This window comes from Chelonia mydas, chromosome 1 (genome assembly GCF_015237465.2).
Source record: "Chelonia mydas isolate rCheMyd1 chromosome 1, rCheMyd1.pri.v2, whole genome shotgun sequence".
In the NCBI taxonomy this organism is placed as follows: Eukaryota; Metazoa; Chordata; order Testudines; family Cheloniidae; genus Chelonia; species Chelonia mydas.
The window spans coordinates 209,435,940-209,459,259 of record NC_057849.1 but is presented as its reverse complement, the minus strand read 5'-3'; the positions used below and the strand labels follow the sequence as shown (position 1 = coordinate 209,459,259).

At 46.5% G+C, this 23,320-nt stretch overlaps 1 protein-coding gene across 18 annotated transcripts in view; it reads left to right on the top strand.

Moving 5' to 3' along the window:
• LOC102942359 (C-type lectin domain family 2 member B) overlaps nt 1-23,320 on the top strand; it is a 53,587-nt gene that overhangs the window by 11,397 nt on the left and 18,870 nt on the right. For 7 of the 18 annotated variants that reach the window (XM_037912009.2, XM_043548006.1, XM_037911995.2 and 4 more), the window contains one exon: nt 1,345-1,448. The exons of 8 other annotated variants lie outside the window; for them this stretch is intronic. In XM_037912009.2, coding sequence (XP_037767937.1) covers nt 1,345-1,448 — 104 coding nt within the window. Of the gene's footprint in view, nt 1-1,344; nt 1,449-21,014; nt 22,256-23,320 lie in introns of those variants that run through there. 3 more of the 18 variants (XM_043548409.1, XM_043548228.1, XM_037911985.2) reach the window with 1 other exon arrangement.

The following is a 23,320-nucleotide window of genomic DNA, read 5'->3' as shown; positions in this document are numbered from 1 at the left end:
ATGAGGTCTCAGTAGCCAAGTCCTGCCAGTCCTCCCCTAAGGATTGGGGCCCTCCATGGACTAGGGCTCCTGTCATAGAATCATAGAATATTAGGGTTGGAAGAGACCTCAGGAGGTCATCTAGTCCAATCCTCTGCTCAAAGCAGGACCAACCCCAATTAAATCATCCCAGGCAGGGCTTTGTCAAGCCGGGCCTTAAAAACCTCTAAGGATGGAGATTCCACCACCTCCTAGGTAACCCATTCCAGTGCTTCATCACCCTCCTAGTGAAACAGTGTTTCCTAATATCCAATCTAGACCTTCCCTACTGCAACTTGAGACCATTGCTTCTTGTTCTGTCATCTGCCACCACTGAGAACAGCCTAGCTCCATTCTCTTTGGAACCCCTTTCAGGTAGTTGAAGGCTGTTATCAAATGTCCATTTGCTGCATCAAAAATGAGGCCTAGAATCAGTTTAAATGCAGGCTTTTATCCAAAAGTATTTTCTTTGTCGTCTGCTCCCTGGAAAATCCAGTTGGAACTAACATGTGCTTATCTCCCCGTGGGGCCTCAAAGGTTGAAGAAGGAAGAAGTTCATTAGCATCCCCCTCCTATTAGAGAAGATACACACAATACCCCAACAACATATACACAGTTACATTTTTAATATATTGTACACCAGAAGTATTAAGCCTAGTTCAATAAGGTCTAACTTAATTCAATAAACTTTATCTTAATTCCATAAGGTTTGTTCAGGATATTACAAGATATTGTCCGTCTGCTATAATATCCCTTCCAAAACTTTTAAATAAACCCCCTTACAGTCATAATCCTGAATATTCCTGCTAGCCATACAAATAGCTAATGATTTACTGAATCCTGCTCAACACTTGACCTCAGTGATAACTTGTGGCAATGAGTTCCACATGCTAACATGCTCATATTTCTGTTACCTTGTCCTCCCTTTCCTGCTACCTTCCACTGCTCTTTGTTTGTTTCACTCAGGTTAGGTTAGATTACACTGTGACTTAAACTAAGATTGTAAACTCTTCAAGGCAGTGATTCTTTTACTGTATGTCAGAACAGCATACCGTGGGGCGCTGACCTTGTTGGGACGGCTAAGTGTTTCTGCAGTGTAAACAATAAACAGCAATAACTTGCACTGGAGTAAACCACGAGAAACTTCACTGAAGTCATTGGAGTTACATGAATGTAAGACAGATGTAAGTGCAGAATCAGGCCCATCACTTTCTGTGTAATAACAATGAGAACTCCTTGATAGAATGACTAATCATCCCTCCTGAGTGGGTACAGAAAAGTGCCCAGTGGGGAAATTCAGATTAATATAAACATTGTCTTGTTTAGCATTTCCTCACTAAGCGTATGCACATGCAAGACTCTTGGATTGGACTGCGCAAGCGAGAAGAAGGCTTCTACTGGGTCAATGGCACTCCACTTACAACAGACCTGTAAGTTCCCTCTGAGTTTCTAATATATTGATGCTGATCAAGAATAAGGGAAGTAATTAAACAAATGCAGAGTTAGGGCTTGTCTACACATGACTTTTATACAAAACCAGTAAGTTTCAGTGCTTATGGTGTAGAGAAAAGCTTGGAAAAAGCCCTAATATTGCAACCCAGATGACAAATAAAAAGAACACAAAATGCATTACTTTTAAAAATCTCATTATTTTTGAATGCATGGAGTTGGCAATAGACACTCCTGACAGTGGTACAGTTCCAAACTGCTCTGCTTTTTCCCTAGTACAAAAAGCACTCTTACAGAAAATGAACCAGGGAAATACATAAGATAAACAGGGTCTGTTAAGACTGCAGAGAACAAAGAAATGCAGCAAAAATATAGAATGTGTTACTACTAGACACAGGAGAATAGGAAGAGCTTTCATAAATATTCCTGGATAAAAAATATATTAAACGTATCAGTACGTTGGAAGTAAAAAATCACTGGGGTATTGTAATTATCCCAAAGACGAGCATTACGAACTCAGGAAACTGACTTCAACATAAAACAAATCTAAACATTTTGTCAAGTATCAGGGGGTAGCCATGTTAGTCTGTATCCACAAAAATAACAAGGAGTCCAGCGGCACCTTAATGACTAACAGATTTATTTGGGCATAAGCTTTCGTGGGTAAAAAACCCACTTCTTCAGATGCATGGAGTGAAAATTACAGATGCAGGCATTATTATACCAACACATGAAGAGAAGGGAGTTATCTCACAAGTGGAGCACCAAACATTTTATGTATGGAAATGCACAGTTAAAGCACCCAAACAACTTAAACTTTGCCTGTAGCTATGCCATGCAATAACCAAACATGATTAGTGCATAATAATGTTTGTGATTAGATGAAGTGGATTTATAAAGCTATATTAGGTTTTTCGTGTTCCTCATGTTATCACTACAGGGCAGAATTAGATTGTTTGGCTAGCTTACCTGGGTATTCCCCATATTATAACATGTTTGGATGTTTTGGAATTTTTGTTTAGGAATTTCCTCTTTAAAAAACCAAACAATCGTATACCCAAACACTAAATAATAAGCCCCAAAATAATATTACCATCTGATATTTGTATCTTAAATCATTTTATTTTTAACTAGGGCAGTCAAACGATTAAAAAAATGAATCGTGATTGATCGTGAGCTTAAAAGAATAGTCATGATTAATCACAGTTTTAATCGCACGGTTAAACAACAATAGAATACCATTTATTTAAATATTTTTGGATGTTTTCTACATTTTCAAATATATTGATTCTTTTTCGAGTCCTGGCTCATGTCCGTTCCAATGTAGGTGTACGTGCACTGCATGCACCGTCGCCAGAAGGTTTTTCCTCTCAGTGGTGTCCATTGGGTTGGCTCCAGCACCCACAGGAGCTGCGCCCTCATGGTGCTGTATATAGGAGCCTGCAGCCCCGCCATCCCCTCAGTTCCAGCTTTCTGCCTGTGACGGTTGCTGGAACTGCTCCTTCTTGCTCTGCAGGTACCCTCCCCAGTGGACTTTCTTGTACATTTTCCTGTAAATAGTTATATAAAAGTTTGTAGTTAGTGTTTGCGGTAGTTAGTAGTTGGTAGCATAGAGTAGGACCCTGCTTCATGGGTTCTTTCCCGCTCCAGCACTGGGGCATGCCTCCGTCTCTGGGGTTTAAGCCATGCCAGGCTTGCCACAAGCCTATGCCTATCAGTGATCCCCACTCCACTTTCCTCAAGTGTTTGGGTGAATCCCAGCTGCGTGATCGCAGAGGAATTTATATCAGCTTGAAGCCCTGGACTCAAAAGGAAGGGAACAGAGACTTAAGTTCCTCCTGATGGAGGCGGCTCTTCATCCCTCAGAGCCGGGTCACCCTGACTGGGCACCAAGCACCCTTGCCTCTGTGTGGAGTGTGAGGCTTCTGTGAGGGACAGACCACAGCCCAATCTCTCTGGCACCGAGGAAGGACTCCTCATCAGCATCACATGACTCCTGGCATTGCCACAGTTTGCCAGTACAGAGGAGGTTGGTGCAGGAGAGTAGGCGGCACTGCTCCTGTTCCCTGGTACTGCACAAAAAGCAGTGCAAAACTGACGGGGGCACTCCCCTACCCCAAAGCCCACCAGTCGTAAGGACTCTGGCAGAGTGAGACTTGCACAGGGCCACTCAGACTCAACAACTGCTACTGTGGCACTGTTGACCCCAACCCCAGGGAGGGAGCTGTCGCGTCCAGTGCCACTGGAGAGCCATAGGAGTGTAGGGCTGGCACTCCCGTGCATTGCTGAGGAGTTCCAGGCAACATGGGACCTGATGTCCCTCCCAGTACTGCCATCACCAACTAGACGCGAGCCGGCACCGGAAGCAAGGACAGTTTCGGTACCAAGACCCCAGGTGTTGTCAAAAGGAAAGCCAGCAATGATGCAACAGCCCATCCCGGCACTGCTTGCTGGTACCATCTAGCACCCCGTTGGTCTCTGGGCAGTGAATCCTTGGCATCAGACTCACAAAGGAGCTGTCACTGGTCGGGCCAACTGTGCTGAATAAAGGACACGACTCAGGGATTCCTACCAATGGGCTGGCCAGCACAATGGCAGATGCTGGTGCAATGGCCATTTTGGACTCCTTGGGCTTTTCACCAGGCCCAGGGACCTCAGTCGAGGAAGTCATATTCAGTGGCATCAGAAAGTAGAGCCCCAGCACTACCTCTTCCTCTAGTGGTACAGGGACATGACCAAGGCACCAAGCCCGGTACTGTGCCTCAGGGACTGGCACCACGGGATCCGTCAGGAGTTCACAGGCAAGACCAAGTGCCGGTACTGGTTCTAGGATCCTCTACCTCCTCACCGGAGGAGGCGGTTGAAGGAACCTTAATGGTGCCCACACAAGATGACCACAAGTCGCAACAAGAGCTGCTGAAGAGGGTCACCCAAAACCTGGGGATCGAGGTGGAGGAAGTTTCAGAGACCTCCCATGCTCTGGTGGATATCTTGGCACCATTGGATCCATCAAGGGTAGCTCTGCCCCTCAGTAGTGCCATTTTAGAACCGGTCAAGGCACTGTAGCAGACTCCAGCTTCATTGCAATCTATGGCAAAGAGGGTGGAGAGAAAATACTTAGTTTCACCAAAAGGATTTGAATATCTTTATAACCCGCCCCCTCCTGGGTCCCTAGTAGTCTCAGCAGCAAACGAGCGAGACAAAGGCAACAGGGTCATACCCTGAAGGCTAAGGATGCCAAAAAGCTGGACCGTTTTGGCAGAAAGATCTGTGCCACAGGGGGGCTCCAGCTTTGTGTTGCGAATCAGCAATGCTCTGTAGCCAATATTATTTTAATATTTGGGGACCAATGACAAAATTTAGATTGCCCCAGGAGTCCAGAGCAGAGTTCTCAGCTTTGGTCGAGGAGGGCAGGGTGGTAGCAAAGGCATCCCTGCAGGTGTCTCTGGCTGTAGCTGACTTAGCTGAGCAGACCATGGTGTTGGCGGTGGCTATGAGAAGGTCTTCTCGGTTGCAGACCTCAGGCCTCCCTCACGAGGGGCAGCAGACAATCCAAGCCCTGACTTTTGAAGGCACTGCACAGGTTTCTGAGCAAATGGATGCCAAGCTGCACAGCTTGAAGGACTCCAGGGCCACGCTGAAGTCTTTGGGACCGCATACCGAGACCCCACGGAGAAAACATTTCAAGTTACAGCCATTGCCTCAGTTCTGCAGGTCACAACTGAGACAAGACTATAGTCAAAGGCAGGGCAGGAATTACAAGAGGAGACCTCCTTCTAATTCTCTTCGATCTAGGGATCTGGGCCCACCAGGCAGTCATCTGGCACCAAGCAGGCATTTTGAGGGTGTACCCGTGGATGGCATCCTCCCCTATTTTTGTAGACTGGCTATCCCACTTCTATCGGGCGTGGGCCCATATCACCTCAGATAGCTGGGTGCTATGCACAATAGGACCAGGATACACTCCTGAATTAGTTCTTCCTCTCCCTCCTGCCCTATCTCCTCGTCTCTTTTCAGGGACCTTTTGTGACACGACACCCCATATTCTTCACAGAAATATTGTTATAATATGAATATGGCATAACTAAGATGTATTTTATGCAAGATGGGTCATGTGAGATATCATTGGAAAGGTTATGATTTACTGAACATGATTATCCTATTTGTATGCATGTACCATGTTTGTATCTAAAGTTAAGACTATGAACTATGTAACAATTACAACTGTGTTTGTACCTGGGGAAACACCCACCAGACAGAATGCAATCAGCCTGGATGGGCCATTAGGGAGAACAATAGGTCTTTGAAGATGCTAATCTCCCTCCTTCCTAAGAAGTTTCCTGGGATACTGCTTTGGACACTGCAGGGTCAGGTGATAAAGTCACCTGGTACTGGACACTATCTTGAACTGCTGGTATTTTTCCCACTAGAAGGGGGTGTGGATCAAACTGGGAAACAAAGGATTCCTGCCATATATAAATCCTATTTCAGGCTGGGGAGTGAGTTAATCATGGTCAGTTCTTCGCAGAATCCCCACCCAAAATGACTGCTGGAAACACCTAAGACTGAACTGGGGAAAGAACTGGACCCAGGGTGGAAGGTGTCTTGCCTGTGAAAGGAATACCTGGAGATTTAAGGTGCAACCAGTACAGTTTACCCTCAAGAAACTCTGCAATCTGCTTAAAACAATATTTAGGGTGAGAAATTATTATTTGTAGCCAGCATTCTTTAGTGTATTAAGCTTAGTTTGCGTGTTTTGTCTTATTTACTCAGTAATCTGCTCTGATCTGTTTGCTATCCCTCATAATCACTTAAAATTTCCCTTTTGTAGTTAATACATTTGTTTTTTGTTTATTCTAAAACCCCGTTTCTGCAATTCATAACTGGGCAGGGGGGAAGCCATGCATATCTTCCTCCACAGTGAGAGAGGCAGGGCCGGCTCCAGATACCAGCTTTCCAAGCAGGTGCTTGGGGCGGCATTCAGAATGAGGTGGCAGTCCGTGTCCTGCGGCAGCAATTTGGTAGAGCCGCCACTGGAGAGAGGGGGCGATTTTCATAAGCTTACACTGTATAGATTTCTGAACAGCGCAAGACAATACAGTTTTGGGTTTACACTCCAGAGGGGATGTGCACTTGAATGCTGGGCAATCCCCGAGCTGAGTCTTCCCACACCAAACTGATTGCAGACTCTGGGTGATTCTACAGCTGGGTGTGTCCCTACCTGTGTGTGTGCTAGAGAAGGCTTGAAGGCCTGGCACAGCAGGACAGGGTGAGGGAGCCCAGGCTGGTGGAATGGGCGGGCTCAGTGGAACCCCAGTACATCAGGTGGCACTCCGAATCTGGGGGTCGGGGGTAACCCATCACACCGTTCTCACAAGCAACTTCTAATTCAAGAGCTGCGGACACTCCTACAAGTGGGAGAAGTGGAGGAGGTCTCCAGAGTTATGGGACAGGGGTTTTTACTCCTGATATTTCCTAATCCCCATGGCCAACAGTGGCCTCAATCCCATTCTTCGCCTGCAAAACCTCAACAGATTCATGAAGAAGCTAAAGTTTTGCATGGTCTCCTTGGCCTCCATTATCCCCTCTCTCGATCCAGGAGACTGGTTTGCCACTCTCAACCTGAAGGATGCATATTTTCACATCTCTATACTCCCGGACCACAGACAATTCCTGTGCTTTGTTGTGGGGCATGTGCACTATCAGTTCGCAACATTATCATTTGGCCTGTCAGTGGCCCTGCAGGTCTTCACAAAGTGGATGGCAGTGGTTGCGACCTTCCTGTGAAACAGTACAGGTATATCCCTACCTCGATTACTGGCTGGTTAGAGGCCAGTCCAGAGCTCAGATGGAAGAGTAGATTCAATTAGTACTGTCAACCTTCCAGAGGCTAGCCCTCTTGTTCAACACGCAAAAGTTGACCCTCGCCCTCATCCAAAAGATAGAGTTCATAGGGACTGTCCTCGGCTCAGTCCAGGCCAAAGCCTTCTTACCAGAAGCCAGGTTCCAGATGCGAAGCTCAATCACAGAGACCTCAGAAAATATCCCACCACCATTGTGAAGACCTGCCTGAAGCTCCTGGGGCACACTGTGTCGTGCATGTACACCGTAAAGCACATGAGGCTGCAACTCAGACCGCTTCAGGCCTGGCTAATGACCACGTACCAACTAGGCTGGGACTGCCTGGACAGAGTGGTCACATTTCCCCTTCGGTGATCAACTCCCTCTTATGGTGGTTGGACCCAGGGGTGTTGTGCACAGGTGTTCTATTCAAGAGACCACAGCCATCAATGTTTCTAGTCACTGACGCTTCTGAGCTGGAATGGGGAGCTCACCTGGGGCCCTCAGGACTCAAGGCCTGTGATCCCAGGAGGAGCTCTTGCTACACATCAATGTGAGAAAACTCAGAGTGGTGTGCTTGCCAAATGTTCCAGCCCCACCTGGAAGGCAAGTGTGTGTCAGTGCTTACAGACAACACAACATTGATATTCTATATAAAGAAAGGATAAAGCGCACTCCTCTCACCTATGCCAGGAAGTCAAGGCTTCCTACCTTCTGGGGCCCCAGAATGGGTTAGCAGATCATCTCAACAGGTCCTTTTCCAATCACGACTGGTCCATTTACCCAGATGTTGTGAGGGACATTTTCCAGAGATAGGGAGCTCCCTAGATAGACCTGTGTCATAAATATAAAGGGAAGGGTAAACACCTTTAAATCCCTCCTGGTCAGAAGAAAAACCCTTTCACCTGTAAAGGGCTAAGAAGCTAAGATAACCTCGCTGGCACCTGACCAAAATGACCAATGAGGAGACAAGATACTTTCAAAGCTGGAGGGGGGGCGGGGAAACAAAGGATCCTCTCTGTCTGTGTGATGCTTTTGCCGGGACTAGAGCAGGAATGCAGGTCAGAACTCCTGTAAAGATTTAGTAAGCAATCTAGTTAGATATGCATTAGATTCGGTTTTGTTTAAATGGCTGATAAAATAAGCTGTGCTGGAGGAAATGTATATTCCTGTTTTTGTGTCTTTTTGTAACTTAAGGTTTTGCTTAGAGGGATTCTCTATGTTTTGAATCTGATTACCCTGTAAGGTATTTACCATCCTGATTTTACAGAGGTGATTCTTTTACTTTTTCTTTAATTAAAATTCTTCTTTTAAGAACCTGATTGCTTTTCATTGTTCTTAAGATCCAAGGGTTTGGGTCTGTGTTCACCTATGCAAATTGATGAGGATTTTTATCAAGCCTTCCCCAGGAAAGGGGATGTAGGGTTTGGGGGGAGATTTTGGCGGGAAGACGTTTCCAAGTGGGCACTTCCCCTGTTCTTTGTGTAACACTTTGGTGGTGGCAGCGGTTAACCTAAGCTGGTAAGAATAAGCTTAGGGGGTCTTTCATGCAGGTCCCCACATCTGTACTCTGGAGTTCAGAGTGGGGAAGGAACCTTGACAACCTGCTTGTGACAAAGTACAACAGGAAGTGTCTACAGTACTTCTCCTTTCATAATTACAGTCTGGGTTCGCTTGCAGACATGTTCCTTCTCCCACACCATTTTTTCTATGCATTCCCGTGGATTCTGCTCATACACAAGGTCCTACTGAAGGTCAAAGGGGATAGAGCAAGCCTGATCCTGGTAGCACTGGCCTGGCCACATCAACATTGGTTCACCACCCTCCTGGAGCTCTCAGTTGGAAAACCAATCACCTTACCGCTGTTTCCAGACCTGATCTCCCAGGATCACAGACATCATCTGATCCTCAAGTCCCTCCATCTGACAGCCTAGAAGCTCCATGGCTGAACCCTTTGGAATTAGCGTGCTCGGACCTGGTTCAGGAGGTTCTGTTAGGGAGCAGAAAGCCATCCACCAGGGCCACCTACCTGACAAAATGGAAAAGGTTCTCAATCTGGGCCAGGCAGAAGAGGACCTTGCCTACTTGAACAACAATACCGTTTATCCTGCACCATTTGTTACATCCAAAACATCAGTGGCTGTCGGTGTCTTCGATTAGGGTGCACCTGGCAGCCAACTTGGCCTTACACCTGGGCATGAGAGGCAGGTACATCTTAGCTAACCCGCTCTGTAGCCATTTCCTTAAAGGACTGGACAGGCTCTACTGCAGCTGAGACAGCCAATCCTGCCTTGGGACCTCAACTTGGTTCTCTCGAGACTCATGGGGAAACCATTTGAGCCCTTGGCAACATGCTCTCTCCTTTATTTTTCGTGGAAGGTGGTCTTCCTCGTGGTCATCACCTTGGCCAGGAGGGTCTCAGAAGTCAGGGCCCTTACTTCAGAACCTCCCTACACGGTCTTCTTCAAGGACAAGGTCCCAGCTGAACTCCTAGCCAGCCTTCCTCCCAAAGGTAGTGTCGCAGTTCCACATGGCAATAGCCAGGAGCAGAGGTTGACCTTGCTAGATGTCAGGCGGGTGATGGCCTTCTACCCAGATAGGACCAGATCCTTTACGAAGACTACTCAGCTCTTTGTGGCAGTGGCAGATAGGATGAAGGGCCTCCCAGTCTCAACCCAAAGAATTTTTTCATGGATTACTTCTTGTATTCGCACATGCTATGACCTGGTGAAAGTCTCTGCTCCAGCAGTGATGGCATATTCCATGAGGGCTCAGGTGTCTTCAGTGGCATTCATGGCACAGGTTCCCATCCAGGATATCTCTAGAGCAGCAACGTGGTCTTCAGTCCACACCTTCACAACCCACTATGCCATCATGCAGCAGGCTTGAGACAATGCTGAATTTGGCAGAGCAGTGCTACAGTCTGCTTGTCATTGAACTCTGAACCCACCTCCTGCATCTACTTGGGAATCACCCACATGGGAATGGACATGAGCAAGCACTCGAAGAAGAACAACAGTTACTAACCTTTCCGTAACTGTTGTTCTTCGAGATGTGTTGCTCATGTCCATTCTCAAAACTGCCCTCCTACCCTTCTGTCGGAGATGCCAGCAAGAAAGAACTGAGGGGATGACTGTGCAGCAGGCTCCTATATACAGCACCATGAGGGCACGACTCCGGGGGAGGGCGGTGCTGGAGCCAACCCTACAGATACTGTGGAGGGGAAAAACCTTCTGGAAATGATGCACACAGCACACATACACCTACATGGGGATGGACATGAGCAACACATCTCGAAGAACAATAGTTACGGAAAGGTTAGTAACCATTTTTTTCCAATTACAACACAGAATACAAAGTGTACAGTGCTCACTTTATATTATTATTTTTTATTACAAATATTTGCATTGTAAACAAAAGAAATAGTATTTTTAAATTCATCTCATACAAGCACTGTACTTCAATCTCTTTATGGTGAAAATGCAACTTACAAATGTTCATTTTTTTCACATAATTGTACTCAAAAATAAAACAGTGTCAAACTTTATAGCCTACAAGTCCACTCAGTCCTACTTCTTGTTCAGCCAATCAGAAGTAAGGGTGGTATGGTATATGATGTATTGCCACCCTTACTTCTGCGCTGCTGCTGCAGCTCGTGGGACCTGACACTCAGCCTGCAGCTCAAGGCGGACTCCGTGCTGTCACCTGGGGGCTCCATCTTGCCGGAGCCCCCGGCCATCCCCCAGCCCTCTGGCCACTCCTGGCTCACCAGGGGCACCATTTCAAATTTTGATTTGGTGTGAGAAAGTGTGTGTGTGTTGCAGGGGGAGTGTGTGTGTGTTGGGGAGGAAGAGTGTGTGTTTGGGGGAGTACTGTCTCCTTAAGCAGAGCAATCAGGAGCCTGAACGCTTTTTCAGCCAGCTGCAGCTGCTGTTGGCAGCACTCACTCCTGAGCTAGCAGCAGTAGTAGACAGGCTCCCCGTGTTCCCTGACTCCAGCTCAGTGGTGACTGGGTACAGAGGCTGCGGGACAGGGACACTCTGATATCAGCCTTCCCACCGCCACCGCTTTGCGCAGCAGACAGAAGGCAGGCTCCTGGTCTGGAGCAGCTTGGCCAGGGTCAGCTCCATGGTGGGGGTGGGGGAAGTGGGAGCAGCAGTGGAGCAGGGTGGTGGGAGGAGAGGCACCCCAGCCCTGAGGCATGCAGTGGTGCTCCACTGAGCATGACACCCTGGGCAGTGGCCACCCTTGCCCACCCCTAAGGCCGGCCCTGTCTAGTGGGGCGGGGGTGATGCTGGTGGCAGGGGGCCTGGCTCCTCTCTCCCCCTGAAAGGTGTTTAACCTGCTCTCCTAAATCGCCCACAGACTACGGGACTGGGTCACGACTGACTAGTGCAACAGGAAGAGATAACTGGAGTCACCAGGCGGGTGGGGTCCTGCAGCGGTGGCTGCGAATCATCCTTTCCCTGCTTTATAGCCTCACGGCTGCTAGCAATTGCCCTTAACCCTCCCCTCATGTAAAATAAATCAATGGATTATCATGGGAAGAAGGGGCATGAGACCGGCTCCCAGGAGTCATAGAATCATAGAATAACAGAGTTGGAAGGGACCTCTGGAGGCCATCTAGTCCAACCCCCTGCCCAGAGCAGGACCAATCCCAACTAAATCATCCCAGTCAGGGCTTTCTCAAGCCTGACCTTAAAAACTTCCAAGGAAGGGGATTCCACCACCTCCCCTAGGTAAGGCATTCCAGTGTTTCACCATCCTCCTAGTGAAAAAGTTTTTCCTAATATCCAACCTAAATCTCCCCCACTGCAACTTGAGACCATTACTCCTCGTTCTGTCATCTGCTATCACTGAGAATAGTCTAGATCCATCCTCTTTGGATCCACCTTTCAGGTAGTTGAAAGCAGCTATCAAATCTCCCCTCATTCTTCTCTTCCATAGACTAAACAATCCCAGTTCCCTCAGCCTCTCCTCATAAGTCATGTGTTCCAGACCCCTAATCATTTTTGTTGCCCTTCGCTGGACTCTCTCCAATTTCTCCACATCCTTCTTGTAGTGTGGGGCCCAAAACTGGACACAGTACTCCAGATGAGGCCTCACCAATGTCAAATAGAGGGGAACAATCAATTCCCTCGATCTGCTGGCAATGCCCCTACTTATACACCGCAAAATGCCATTGGTCTTCTTGGCAACAAGGGCACACTGTTGACTCATATCCAGCTTCTCGTCCACTGTCACCCCTAGGTCCTTCTCTGCAGAACTGCTGCCTAGCCATTCGGTCCCTAGTCTGTAGCGGTGCGCTGGATTCTTCTGTCCTAAGTGCAGGACTCTGCACTTGTCCTTGTTGAACCTCATCAGATTTCTTTTGGCCCAATCCTCCAATTTGTCTAGGTCCCTCTGTATCCTATCCCTACCCTCCAGCGTATCTACCACTCCTCCCAGTTTAGTGTCATCCGCAAACTCGCTGAGGGTGCAATCCACACCATCCTCCAGATCATTAATGAAGATATTGAAGAAAACCGGCCCCAGGACTGACCCTTGGGGCACTCCGCTAGATACCGGCTGCCAACTAGACATGGAGCCATTGATCACTACCCGTTGAGCCCGACAATCTAGCCAACTTTCTACCCACCTTGTAGTGCATCCATCCAATCCCATACTTCTTTAACTTGCTGACAAGAATACTGTGGGAGACCGTGTCAAAAGCTTTGCTAAAGTCAAGGAATAACACGTCCACTGCTTTCCCTTCATTCACAGAACCAGTTATCTCATCATAGAAGGCAATTAGATTAGTCAGGCATGACTTGCCCTTGGTGAATCCATGCTGACTGTTCCTGATCACTTTCCTCTCCTTTAAGTGCTTCAGAATTGATTCCTTGAGGACATGCTCCATGATTTTTCCGGGGACTGAAGTGAGACCTGTAGTTCCCAGGATCCTCCTTCTTCCCTTTTTTAAAGATTGGCACTACATTAGCCTTTTTCCAGTCTTCCGGGACTTCCCCCGATCGCCATGAGTTTTCAAAGATAATGGCCAATGGTTCTGCAATCATATCCACCAATTCCTTTAGCACTCTCGGATGCAGCGCATCCGGCCCCATGGACTTGTGCACGTCCAGTTTTTCTAAATAGTCCCAAACCACTTCTTCCTTCACAGAGGGCTGGCCATATCCTCCCCATGCTGTGCTGCCCAGTGCAGTAGTCTGGGAGCTGACCTTGTTCGTGAAGACAGAGGCAAAAAAAGCATTGAGTACATTAGCTTTTTCCACAACCCCCTTCACTAGGTTGCCTCCCTCATTCAGTAAGGGGCCCACACTTTCCTTGGCTTTCTTCATATTGCCAACATATCTGAAGAAACCCTTCTTGTTACTCTTAACATCCCTCACTAGCTGCAACTCCAGGTGTGATTTAGCCTTCCTGATTTCATTCCTACATGCCCGAGCAATATTTATATACTCATCCCTGGTCATTTGTCCAGTCTTCCACTTCTTGTAAGCCTCTTTTTTGTGTTTAAGATCAGCAAGGATTTCACTCTTAAGCCAAGCTGGTCGCCTGCCATATTTACTATTCTTTCTACGCATCGGGATGGTTTGTCCCTGTAACCTCAATAAGGACTCTTTAAAATACAGCCAGCTCTCCTGGACTCCTTTCCCCCTCATGTTATTCTCCCAGGGGATCTTGCCCATCAGTTCCCTGAGGGAGTCAAAGTCTGCTTTTCTGCAGTCCAGGGTCCGTATTCTGCTGCTTTCCTTTCTTCCTTGTGTCAGGATCCTGAACTTGACCATCTCATGGTCACTGCCTTCCAGGTTCCCATCCACTTTTGCTTCCCCTACTAATTCTTCCCAGTTTGTGAGCAGCAGGTCAAGAAGAGCTCCGCCCTAGTTGGTTCCTCCAGCACTAGCACCAGGAAATTGTCCCCTACAGTTTCCAAAAACTTCCTGGATTGTCTGTGCACCACTGTATTGCTCTCCCAGCAGTTATCAGGGTGATTGAAGTCGCCCATGAGAACCAGGGCGTGCGATGTAGTAGCTTCTGCGACTTGCCGGAAGAAAGCCTCGTGCACCTCATCCCCCTGGTCCGGTGGTCTATAGCAGACTCCCACTACGACATCACCGTTGTTGTTCACGCTTCTAAACTTAATCCAGAGACTCTCAGGTTTTTCTGCAGTTTCATACTTGAGCTCTGAGTAGTCATACTGCTCCCTTACATACAGTGCAACTCCCCCACCTTTTCTGGCCTCCCTGTCCTTCCTGAACAGTTTATACCCATCCATGACAGTACTCCAGTCATGTGAGTTATCCCACCAAGTCTCTGTTATTCCAATCACATCATAATTCCCTGACTTTGCCAGGACTTCCAGTTCTCCCTGCTTGTTTCCCAGGCTTTGTGCATTTGTATATAGGCACTTGAGATAATCTGCTGATCGCCCCTCGTTCTCAGTATGAGGCAGGAGCCCTCCCCTCTCACACGCTCCTGCTTGTGCTTCCTCCCTGTATCCCGCTTCCCCACTTACCTCAGGTCTTTGGTCTCCTTCCCCCGGTGAACCTAGTTTAAAGCCCTCCTCACTAGGTTAGCCAGCCTGCTCGCGAAGATGCTCTTCCCTCTCTTCGTTAAGTGGAGCCCGTCTCTGCCTAGCACTCCTCCTTCTTGGAACACCATCCCGTGGTAGAAGAATCCAAAGCCTTCTCTCCGACACCACCTGCGTAGCCATTCATTGACTTCCACAATTCGACAATCCCTACCCCGGCCTTTTCCTTCCACGGGGAGGATGGACGAGAACACCACTTGCGCCTCATACTCCTTTATCCTCCTTCCCAGAGCCACGTAGTCTGCAGTGATCCGCTCAAGGTCATTCTTGGCAGTATCATTGGTGCCCACGTGGAAAAGCAGGAAGGGGTAGTGGTCCGAGGGCTTGATGAGTCTCAGCAGACTCTCCGTCACATCGCGAATCTTAGCCCCTGGCAAGCAGCAGACTTCTCTGTTTTCCCGGTCAGGGTGGCAGATAGATGACTCAGTCCCCCTGAGGAGAGAGTCCCCGACGACCACCACCCGCCTCCTTCTCTTGGGAGTGGTGGTCGTGGAACCCCCAGCCTTAGGACAGTGCATCTCATGCCTTTCAACTGGTGGAGTCTCCTTCTGCTCCCTTCCCCCAGACGTATCATCTGGGCCACTCCCCGCAATGGTACCTGTGGAGAGAACATGAAAACGGTTACTTACCTGTATCTGTGTTGCTGGTACATGGACGTTCCCCCTTCTTTTTCTGGAGGTCACATGTTGCCAAATTTCTTCACCGTCCTCCTGTCCCCGCTGTGCAACCTGCTCTGAATCTTCAGAATCTTGTGCCTGTAGAAGCATATCCTGATGTCTGTCCAGGAAATCTTCAGTTTCTCTTATGCAACGCAAGGTCGATACCTGTTGCTCCAGACCTTGAACCTTCTCTTCCAATATGGAGACCAGCTTGCACTTTGTACACACAAAGTCGCTTCTGTCCTGTGGAAGAAAGACAAACATGGCACATCCAGTGCAGGTCACAACAGCTGAACACTCCCCATCCATATTACCTTCCTACTACGAGCTTCCTCAGGAGACGCAGTAATTACTCAGAGAAGTCGTTAGGGTGTAAGCCTCAGTTGGGATACATTTCTGTAATCTGCACGTCTAGTCTGGATATTATAGAGTATCTTGTCCCTGGGTGCCTCCTATTTGCTGCCGCAGCCAGTGCCTCCCTCCTCGCCCAGCCGCTGCTGAGTCCCATCTACAGAGGTGTGCGATTAACGCTCATTAAAAAAATAATGTTAAGTTGTTTTGAGTTAATCACATGCATTAACTGCAAGTAATTGAAAGACATAATAATAATTCTACATTTGTAAATTGCACTTTCATGATAAAGAGATTACACTACAGTACTTGTATGAAGTGAATTGAAAAATACTATTTCTTTTGTTCTTCTTTTTTTTACAGTGCAAATATTTGTAATCAAAAATAATAATATAAAATGAGCACAGCACAATTTGCATTCCGTGTTGTAATTGAAAACAATATATTTGAAAATAGAAAAACATCCAAAAATATTTATAATAAATTTAAGTTGGTCTTCTATAATTGGTTAACTGTGCTATTAAAACTGTGATTAATTGTGACTATTTTTTAAAATCTAGATAATTTGTTTTGCATTAATCGCTTGAGTTAACTGCAGTTAATTTCAGAGTGGCAGCCGTGTTAGTCTGTATCAGCAAAAACAACAAGGAGTTCTTGTGGAACCTTAAAGACTAACCAATGTATTTGGGCATAAGCTTTTGTGGGCTAAAAGCCACTTCATCAGGTGCATGGAGTGGAACATACAGTAGGGAGGTATAAATACACAGCATATGAAAAGATGGGAGTTGCCTTACCAAGTGAGAGGTCAGTGCTAACAAGACAATTCAGTTAAGGTGGAAGTGGCCTATTCTCAACAGTTGACAAGAATGGGTGGAAATCACTTTTGTAGTGCTAATGAGGCCAATGTAAATAAGGTGGCCCATTTCAAACCGTTGACAAGAAGGTGTGAGTATCAGCAAGGGGAAATTAGTTTTTGTAGTCCACTCCCAGTGTTTATTCAGGGCTAATTTGATGGTGTTCAGTTTGCAGATTAATTCCAGTTTCTTGTTGGAGTTTGTTTTTGAAGTTTTGTTGTTGAAGAATTGCCACGTTTAAGTCTGTTATTGAGTGTCCAGGGAGATTGAAGTGTTCTCCTACTGGTTTTTGACTGTTATAATCCCTGATGTCAGATTTGAGACCATTTATTCTTTTGCATAGAGACTGTCTGGTTTGGCCAATGTACATGGCAAAGGGGCATTGCTGGCACGTGATGGCATATATCACATTAGTAGATGTGCAGGTGAACGAGCCCCTGATGGTGTGGCTGATGTGATTAGGTCCTATGATGGTGTCCCTTGAATAGATATGCGGACAGAGTTGGCACTGGGGTTTGTTGCAGGATTTGGTTCCTGGGTTAGTGTTTTTGTTGTGTGGTGTGTAGTTGTTGGTGAGTATTTGCTTCAGACTGGGGGGCTGTCTGTAAGCGAGGACTGGCCTGTCTCCCAGGGTCTGTGAGAGTGAGGCATCGTCCTTCAGGATAGGTTGTAGATCCTTGATGATGCGCTGGAGCGGTTTTAGTTGGAGGCTGTAGGTGATGGCTAGTGGCTTTCTTTTATTTTCTTTGTTGGGCCTGTCCTATAGTAGGTGACTTCTGAGTACCCTTCTGGCTCTGTCAGTCTGTTTCTTCACTTCACCAGGAGGGTATTGTAGTTTTAAGAACATTTGATAGAGATCCTGTAGGTGTTTGTCTCTGTCTGAGGGATTGGAGCAAATGTGGTTGTATCTTAGAGCTTGGCTTTAGACAATGGATCGTGTGATGTGGTCTGGACGAAAGCTGGAGGCATGTAGGTAAGTATAGCAGTCAGTAGATTTCCAGTATAGGGTGGTGTTTATGTGACTATCACTTATTAGCACTGTAGTGTCCAGGAAGTGGATCTCTTGTGTGGACTGGTCCAGGCTGAGGTTGATGGTGGGGTGGAAATTGTTGAAATCCTGGTGGAATTTCTTAAGGGCCTCCTTCCCATGGGTCCAGATGATGAAGATGTCATCAATGGAGCGCAAGTAGAGTAGGGGCTTTAGGGGACGAGAGCTGAGGAAGCTTTGTTCTAAGTCAGCCATAAAAATATTGGCATACTGTGGGGCCATGTGGGTACCCATAGCAGTCCCGCCCAAATAAATTTGTTAGTCTCTAAGATGCCACAAGGACTCCTTGTTGTTTTTGTGATTCATTGACAGCCCTATTTTTAACTTTTATTATCAGAGTCACCAATTCTAGCTGCTTTTTACCACTGTGGTGCTATGTAAACAAGCCAGAATATAGTGGCCAGTTTCCTCCAGTTCCACATGTCTCCCCCCGTTCACCCATGCACACACCAATTTCTCTCCCCAGGGGCGTGCACAAGGAGGGGTAGGCAGGTACATGGCACTCCCCCCAGTAATTGGCAGGGACACAGAACTCCTCCAGCCCCAGGGTCATGGTGGGAACTTACAGCTCCTCTGGCCCCAGGGCCGTGGCGGGGTGAGTGAGCTCCTTTGGCTGGTGGCCAACAGGAGAGGGCACAGAACGTGCCCCTCCAAAAGTGGTGGAACTTAAATTCCTACACATGCCCCTTCCTCTCCCCATTACTGTTTCCAACATTTCCCTTCAATTTTCCTCTCCCTGCTGTTCCTCACATTTCCCTGCACACTCACACACATGCATGCACCTGCGCATGCGCACACCGATTTCCTCCTCTCTTCTGTTCACAAATGTCCTTACACTACACTGCCAAATGTCCCGCTCCTGCCCTCCCTGTTGAGTAGATCTGGTGCAACAGTAATTTTTAAAAATAAGTGCTTAGTATTAGAACTGCCCTCTTTCAAAATAGCCACATAGAGCCACCATCTTCCTGAGAACAGTTTGGCTTCACACCACTTGGGAACAATGGAAGATGGTAGCTGTCAAGGCTGAATCCCCACTCTGGCACTTCGAGTGCAGAAGGTGGGGGCCTGCAAGGATTCTAAAAATTAATACTGGCCGCTCCAAGCTTGTATTAAACTTCCAAGGTTATAGCTTCTCTCTGACCTTGGCCTAGTAAATGCTGCCACCACCCAAATGAAAAAACCCCTTGGACCCAGGAAGGAGCATTTGGGAATTCCTCCCTGTGGGGTACCCTCAAGCCCTGTCCCCACCCTTCCCCCTCCGGGGAAGAGCTGAGAAAGAAAACAAAGGAAATTAGCTGTTGCTACCAGCTAATCAAACAACATGCACAAACCTTTTAGGACACGAAAAATCCAATCCTGTTCTTAAAAAAGGTAAATTTTATTAAAAACAAAATGGAAGAAAATACATCTGGAATTTAGGCTTTTGCTAGATTTTAAAAGAGCAATTCCAAAAATTAAGCACCCAAAATAGCTTTCTTGGGGTTTCAGCTTAAAGGTTACAAGCAAACAAAAGCATCTGGGGTTAGCACAGAGAAGTCCACAAGCCTTAAAAAATAAACAGAAATAAACCTAATCTGATCTTTCTAAACATTCCTAATTTACTTACATATTTGGGGGGGTTTCAAATAAGTAATTCTAGGTATAATCCGATGATTTCTCCTACCTGGCTTAAAGCTGTTTATAGCGTAGTCATAGCCCTGACTTTGGTCTGTTCCCCCTTCTCCGGAGAACAACCACGGACACAAAGGGAAAGCTTCCCTCCCAATTTTAAAAAGTTTTAGCCTTCCCATTGGCTCTTTTGGTCAGGTGCCCATTTCTTTACCTGGGGGACATTTTTAACCCTTTACAGGTAAAGCAAGTAGAGAACAGCTACCAAAAGGGATTTTACAGTTAACTGGCTGGCTGGGTGTCCATAAAGGAGAGCTTTCCCCCCCCCCCCCCTTCATTTATCACAGTAGCCATTTTGAGAGAGAGCATTTTTGTGAATGGCATCCCTTTAGCTTCATTCTCATTGAGAACATAGGAGATAGCAGCCATTTTGAAAGAGTTCCATGATGGAGAACAGTATTTGACAGCTTCTGCTGAAGGAGAAACATCTGAAACAGGTATGAAGAATAACAGGAAAAATGGCTGTTGATACTAAAGATAATTCTCAAAATATAGCCAATGCACAATCCATGAGTTTTAACTATATGGGACAATTTAAGGGTTTGTGTTATTCCATTATGAAGATCATTTGGGACATAAAAATGGTCTGACACAGGGGGCTAAATTTTAATTTTAAAAATTATTTTTAACTCAAACCAAGTAACAAATTTAGTTGTGAATTCTCAGGAAATTCCTTCTGTACTCAGAGCAAGTGCTGTAATTTTAGGGTAGATGACCTGTATTCTTCTTGTCTTACAAAGTGGTTATACCATTGCTTTATAGTGGAAAGCTCAACTCAGCCTTAATTATGGAATTGTGAGCAGCACTTCCATAATAATATACCAAGGGAAAACTCAGTAAAAAAAACAACAACAGCCTTTAAATTAGGAGACAGGCTGAATCTGTCATGATTCTAACATAGTTGTAATGGACTGTCTTTTTTTTTAAACAAGAAAAATAAAGAAAAAGGTCATGGAAAATTGAAGATCTTTTAACTAAAACTAGTAGAAGGCAGGAATGAAATACTAAGAAAAAGTGAATATCTGTACATTAGTTGCCAGTCATTGAGCTGTAAGTGAATCCCTGAACCACGGAGATTCAAGCAGGTAGCTGATAAAATTTTTTAAAAAGCCAGTCTGGTAAGCGTATTTAAAAAGGAAAGTACAGTGATCCTGGCAGTTACTGTCTATTAAATCTACCTTCACTCCATAATGGAGCAAACTTAAGAGAAAATATGTTTTCACTTAGAGGCTAATGGAACTAGTCGATGAGCAATAAAGTGTCAGGTTTATAAAGAATAAATCATGTTAAATACACTTGATTGTTTTTTGTGAAGAAATGCAGCAGTTATGTATATACCGTATCTGGAATTTAGTAAAACTTTTTATGCCATTGCAAAATCTTAATTGGAACGTTTAATTCAATCTGAAGTGACGCAAGTAGTCACATGAATTGAAACTAGCTTCAGTAGAAGTTTTGCCTCATAGAAGACTGCAGGATGTGAATGGCATGCTGGAAATTATTTCCCAATGACTGTTTTGTCACATATTTTTCAGGTTTCACATACAGGATCATGAAAAATGTGCCTACACAGATTCATCTAGTATCTCTACATCAGCATGTTCTTTACCTAGGCGCTGGATCTGCAGCCGCCATCCCTTCAAGTGAACAGTGCAAGGGGATCTTTAACAACCAAAAGTGGGCCAGAGTTTTACCATCACTTCAAAAAGGTGGCACCTCTAGCCCCACAGCACCAGAGGTGAAAGTAACATAAAACTCTTACCGGTACGGGGGCCCGGCTCCAGGTCCTCGGAAGGGGCAGGGCCTCAGCGGAAGGGGTGGGGCTGGGGCTCAGCCTCCCCCAGCCAGCCCTTCCATGCTGCCCGGCCCGGCCCACACCACCCAGGGCTCTGGCAGCGGTTTAAATGGCCCGGGACTCTGGCCACTGCTGGCCCCGGGGCAGCTGCCCCTTTTGCCCCCTCTCAGTGGCCCAGGAGGCCAAAAGGGCCAGTGACGTTAAAGCGAGAAGTTTTGTATCATCTGCCAATTTTGCCACCTCAAACTTGTTTTTTGGGCTGTCAAGTGAATAAGGGCAGTCAAAGTTCTGCTAGCCCTATGGAGCTGAGAGGACAGCCTCCTGACAAGATACCAGTTCACAGCAGTGTTAAAAAAAAGCTTTGCCCTAGTGCAGTCTCCACCTGGCTAACTTTGGCACACATCTTTTGAGGACTTGGGCAGGCTATAGGGTACTGGAAATAGAATTTTTACAGGACTTGCATCCACCCAGCTCAGAAGAACTGGATAGGTTCCATAGGCAGCAGGTATAAGAGGCCACCTTTGGAGCTGCCACTGAAAGAGAGGGAGCAGCGCGAGTGGCAGGGGGGAGAAGAGGCATGAGCAGCAGGTAGGGGGACCTCGGGGTGAGGACCAGTCAGGGCTGGGGATAGAGCATGGGCGGGGCTTCCAGGGGTGGAGGTTGAATTGGGGCACGCCTTGGGGTGGGGCCACGGTCCAGGCACACACAGCCTCACTAAATGGAGGATTGACGTGCTGCCCATGATAGGTTCATTGCTTTGGGAATCATAGAACAAATAGAAGAACCAGCAGAGTTGTGTACATTTGTTGGTCACTGCAGGAAAAAAAGATGGACCCCTTCACTTATTTATAGACCCCAGAGAATTAAATAAATATGTTAGTAGGAACATTTTCCACTGCCTACAAGAGGAGGAATTTTGGGGAGATGGCTGGTGCCCTTATTAAAACAGAGCATAGGTTTGTGTACATTCAACACCCCTTGGGGAGACACTATTTCCACAGACTGCCATTTGGGTTGTTTACACCCGACATGTTTCACTGAAAAATACACCAAATTTTGATGGGTTTAGAGGGCACTGAGGTTTATATAGAAGACATTTTGATCGGGGGAAAAACAGGACAAGGGCATGACCAGCAGCTCCAGGCTGCTTTGGAAAGAGCCCGAGCAGCAGGGCTAAAGCTAAGCAACCAAAAATGTAAATTTCATGTAATGGATATAAGAATACCTGCGAGAGAAGTTAACACAGCAAGGTCTAGAGGTAGATCACAGTAAGGTTGAGGCCATCACCAACATTGTTGGATCATATTAAAGAAGTTCTAAAATCACAAATGAGTTTGATTCCCCATAGTTTAAATTCCAGGGTATTACTAATTAAGAGGTCTCTTGGTTTTTGGTACTGTTTCTCTCCCTCTATGTGTGAAACTTGCAAGCTGCTAATTGTGTTAGTACATTCTAAGACAGAGTCTGTTCTCAAAGCAATTTTTTGTAACAACAACTACTCACACAGAGAGAGACTCAAAGCAATACTCTGTAACAACAGAAACAGCACCCAGAGACTCCCCGCCCTTTTGTTGTATTCATCTCGCTTTGTTAACAATTGTGATTAAAATAAAGGATGTATGTGGATGGATGCTTGGTGTGGATAATAACTGAATGATCAGGTAGGTGCCAGCCTAAGAATCCAGTGTCCATTGGCTGAAGAAGGCGTCAAGTGGAAATAACCACAGGACCCCCGGAGGGCAGACTGGAATCCACCCAACAGCCTCAAGGATGGGAGAACCAAAGAACAAGATAACATCTGGCAGCACAGAGCCGTCAGGAAAGTGACATCTGCTGATTGATTCAGCAACAGCATGATGAAGCAATTCCCACAGACTGGCATAGGAAGAAATTCCTATAAAAATGGACTCTAGAAAGTGAGAACTTTGGGGTCTGATTCTGCAAATCAACTTCCAGGAGCATCAGATAAGCATCTGACAAGGACCTGCTTCCTCCTCATGTCCAGGCCACCTGGCCAGTGGCGTGGCATGAGCAACTCTAGGGCTG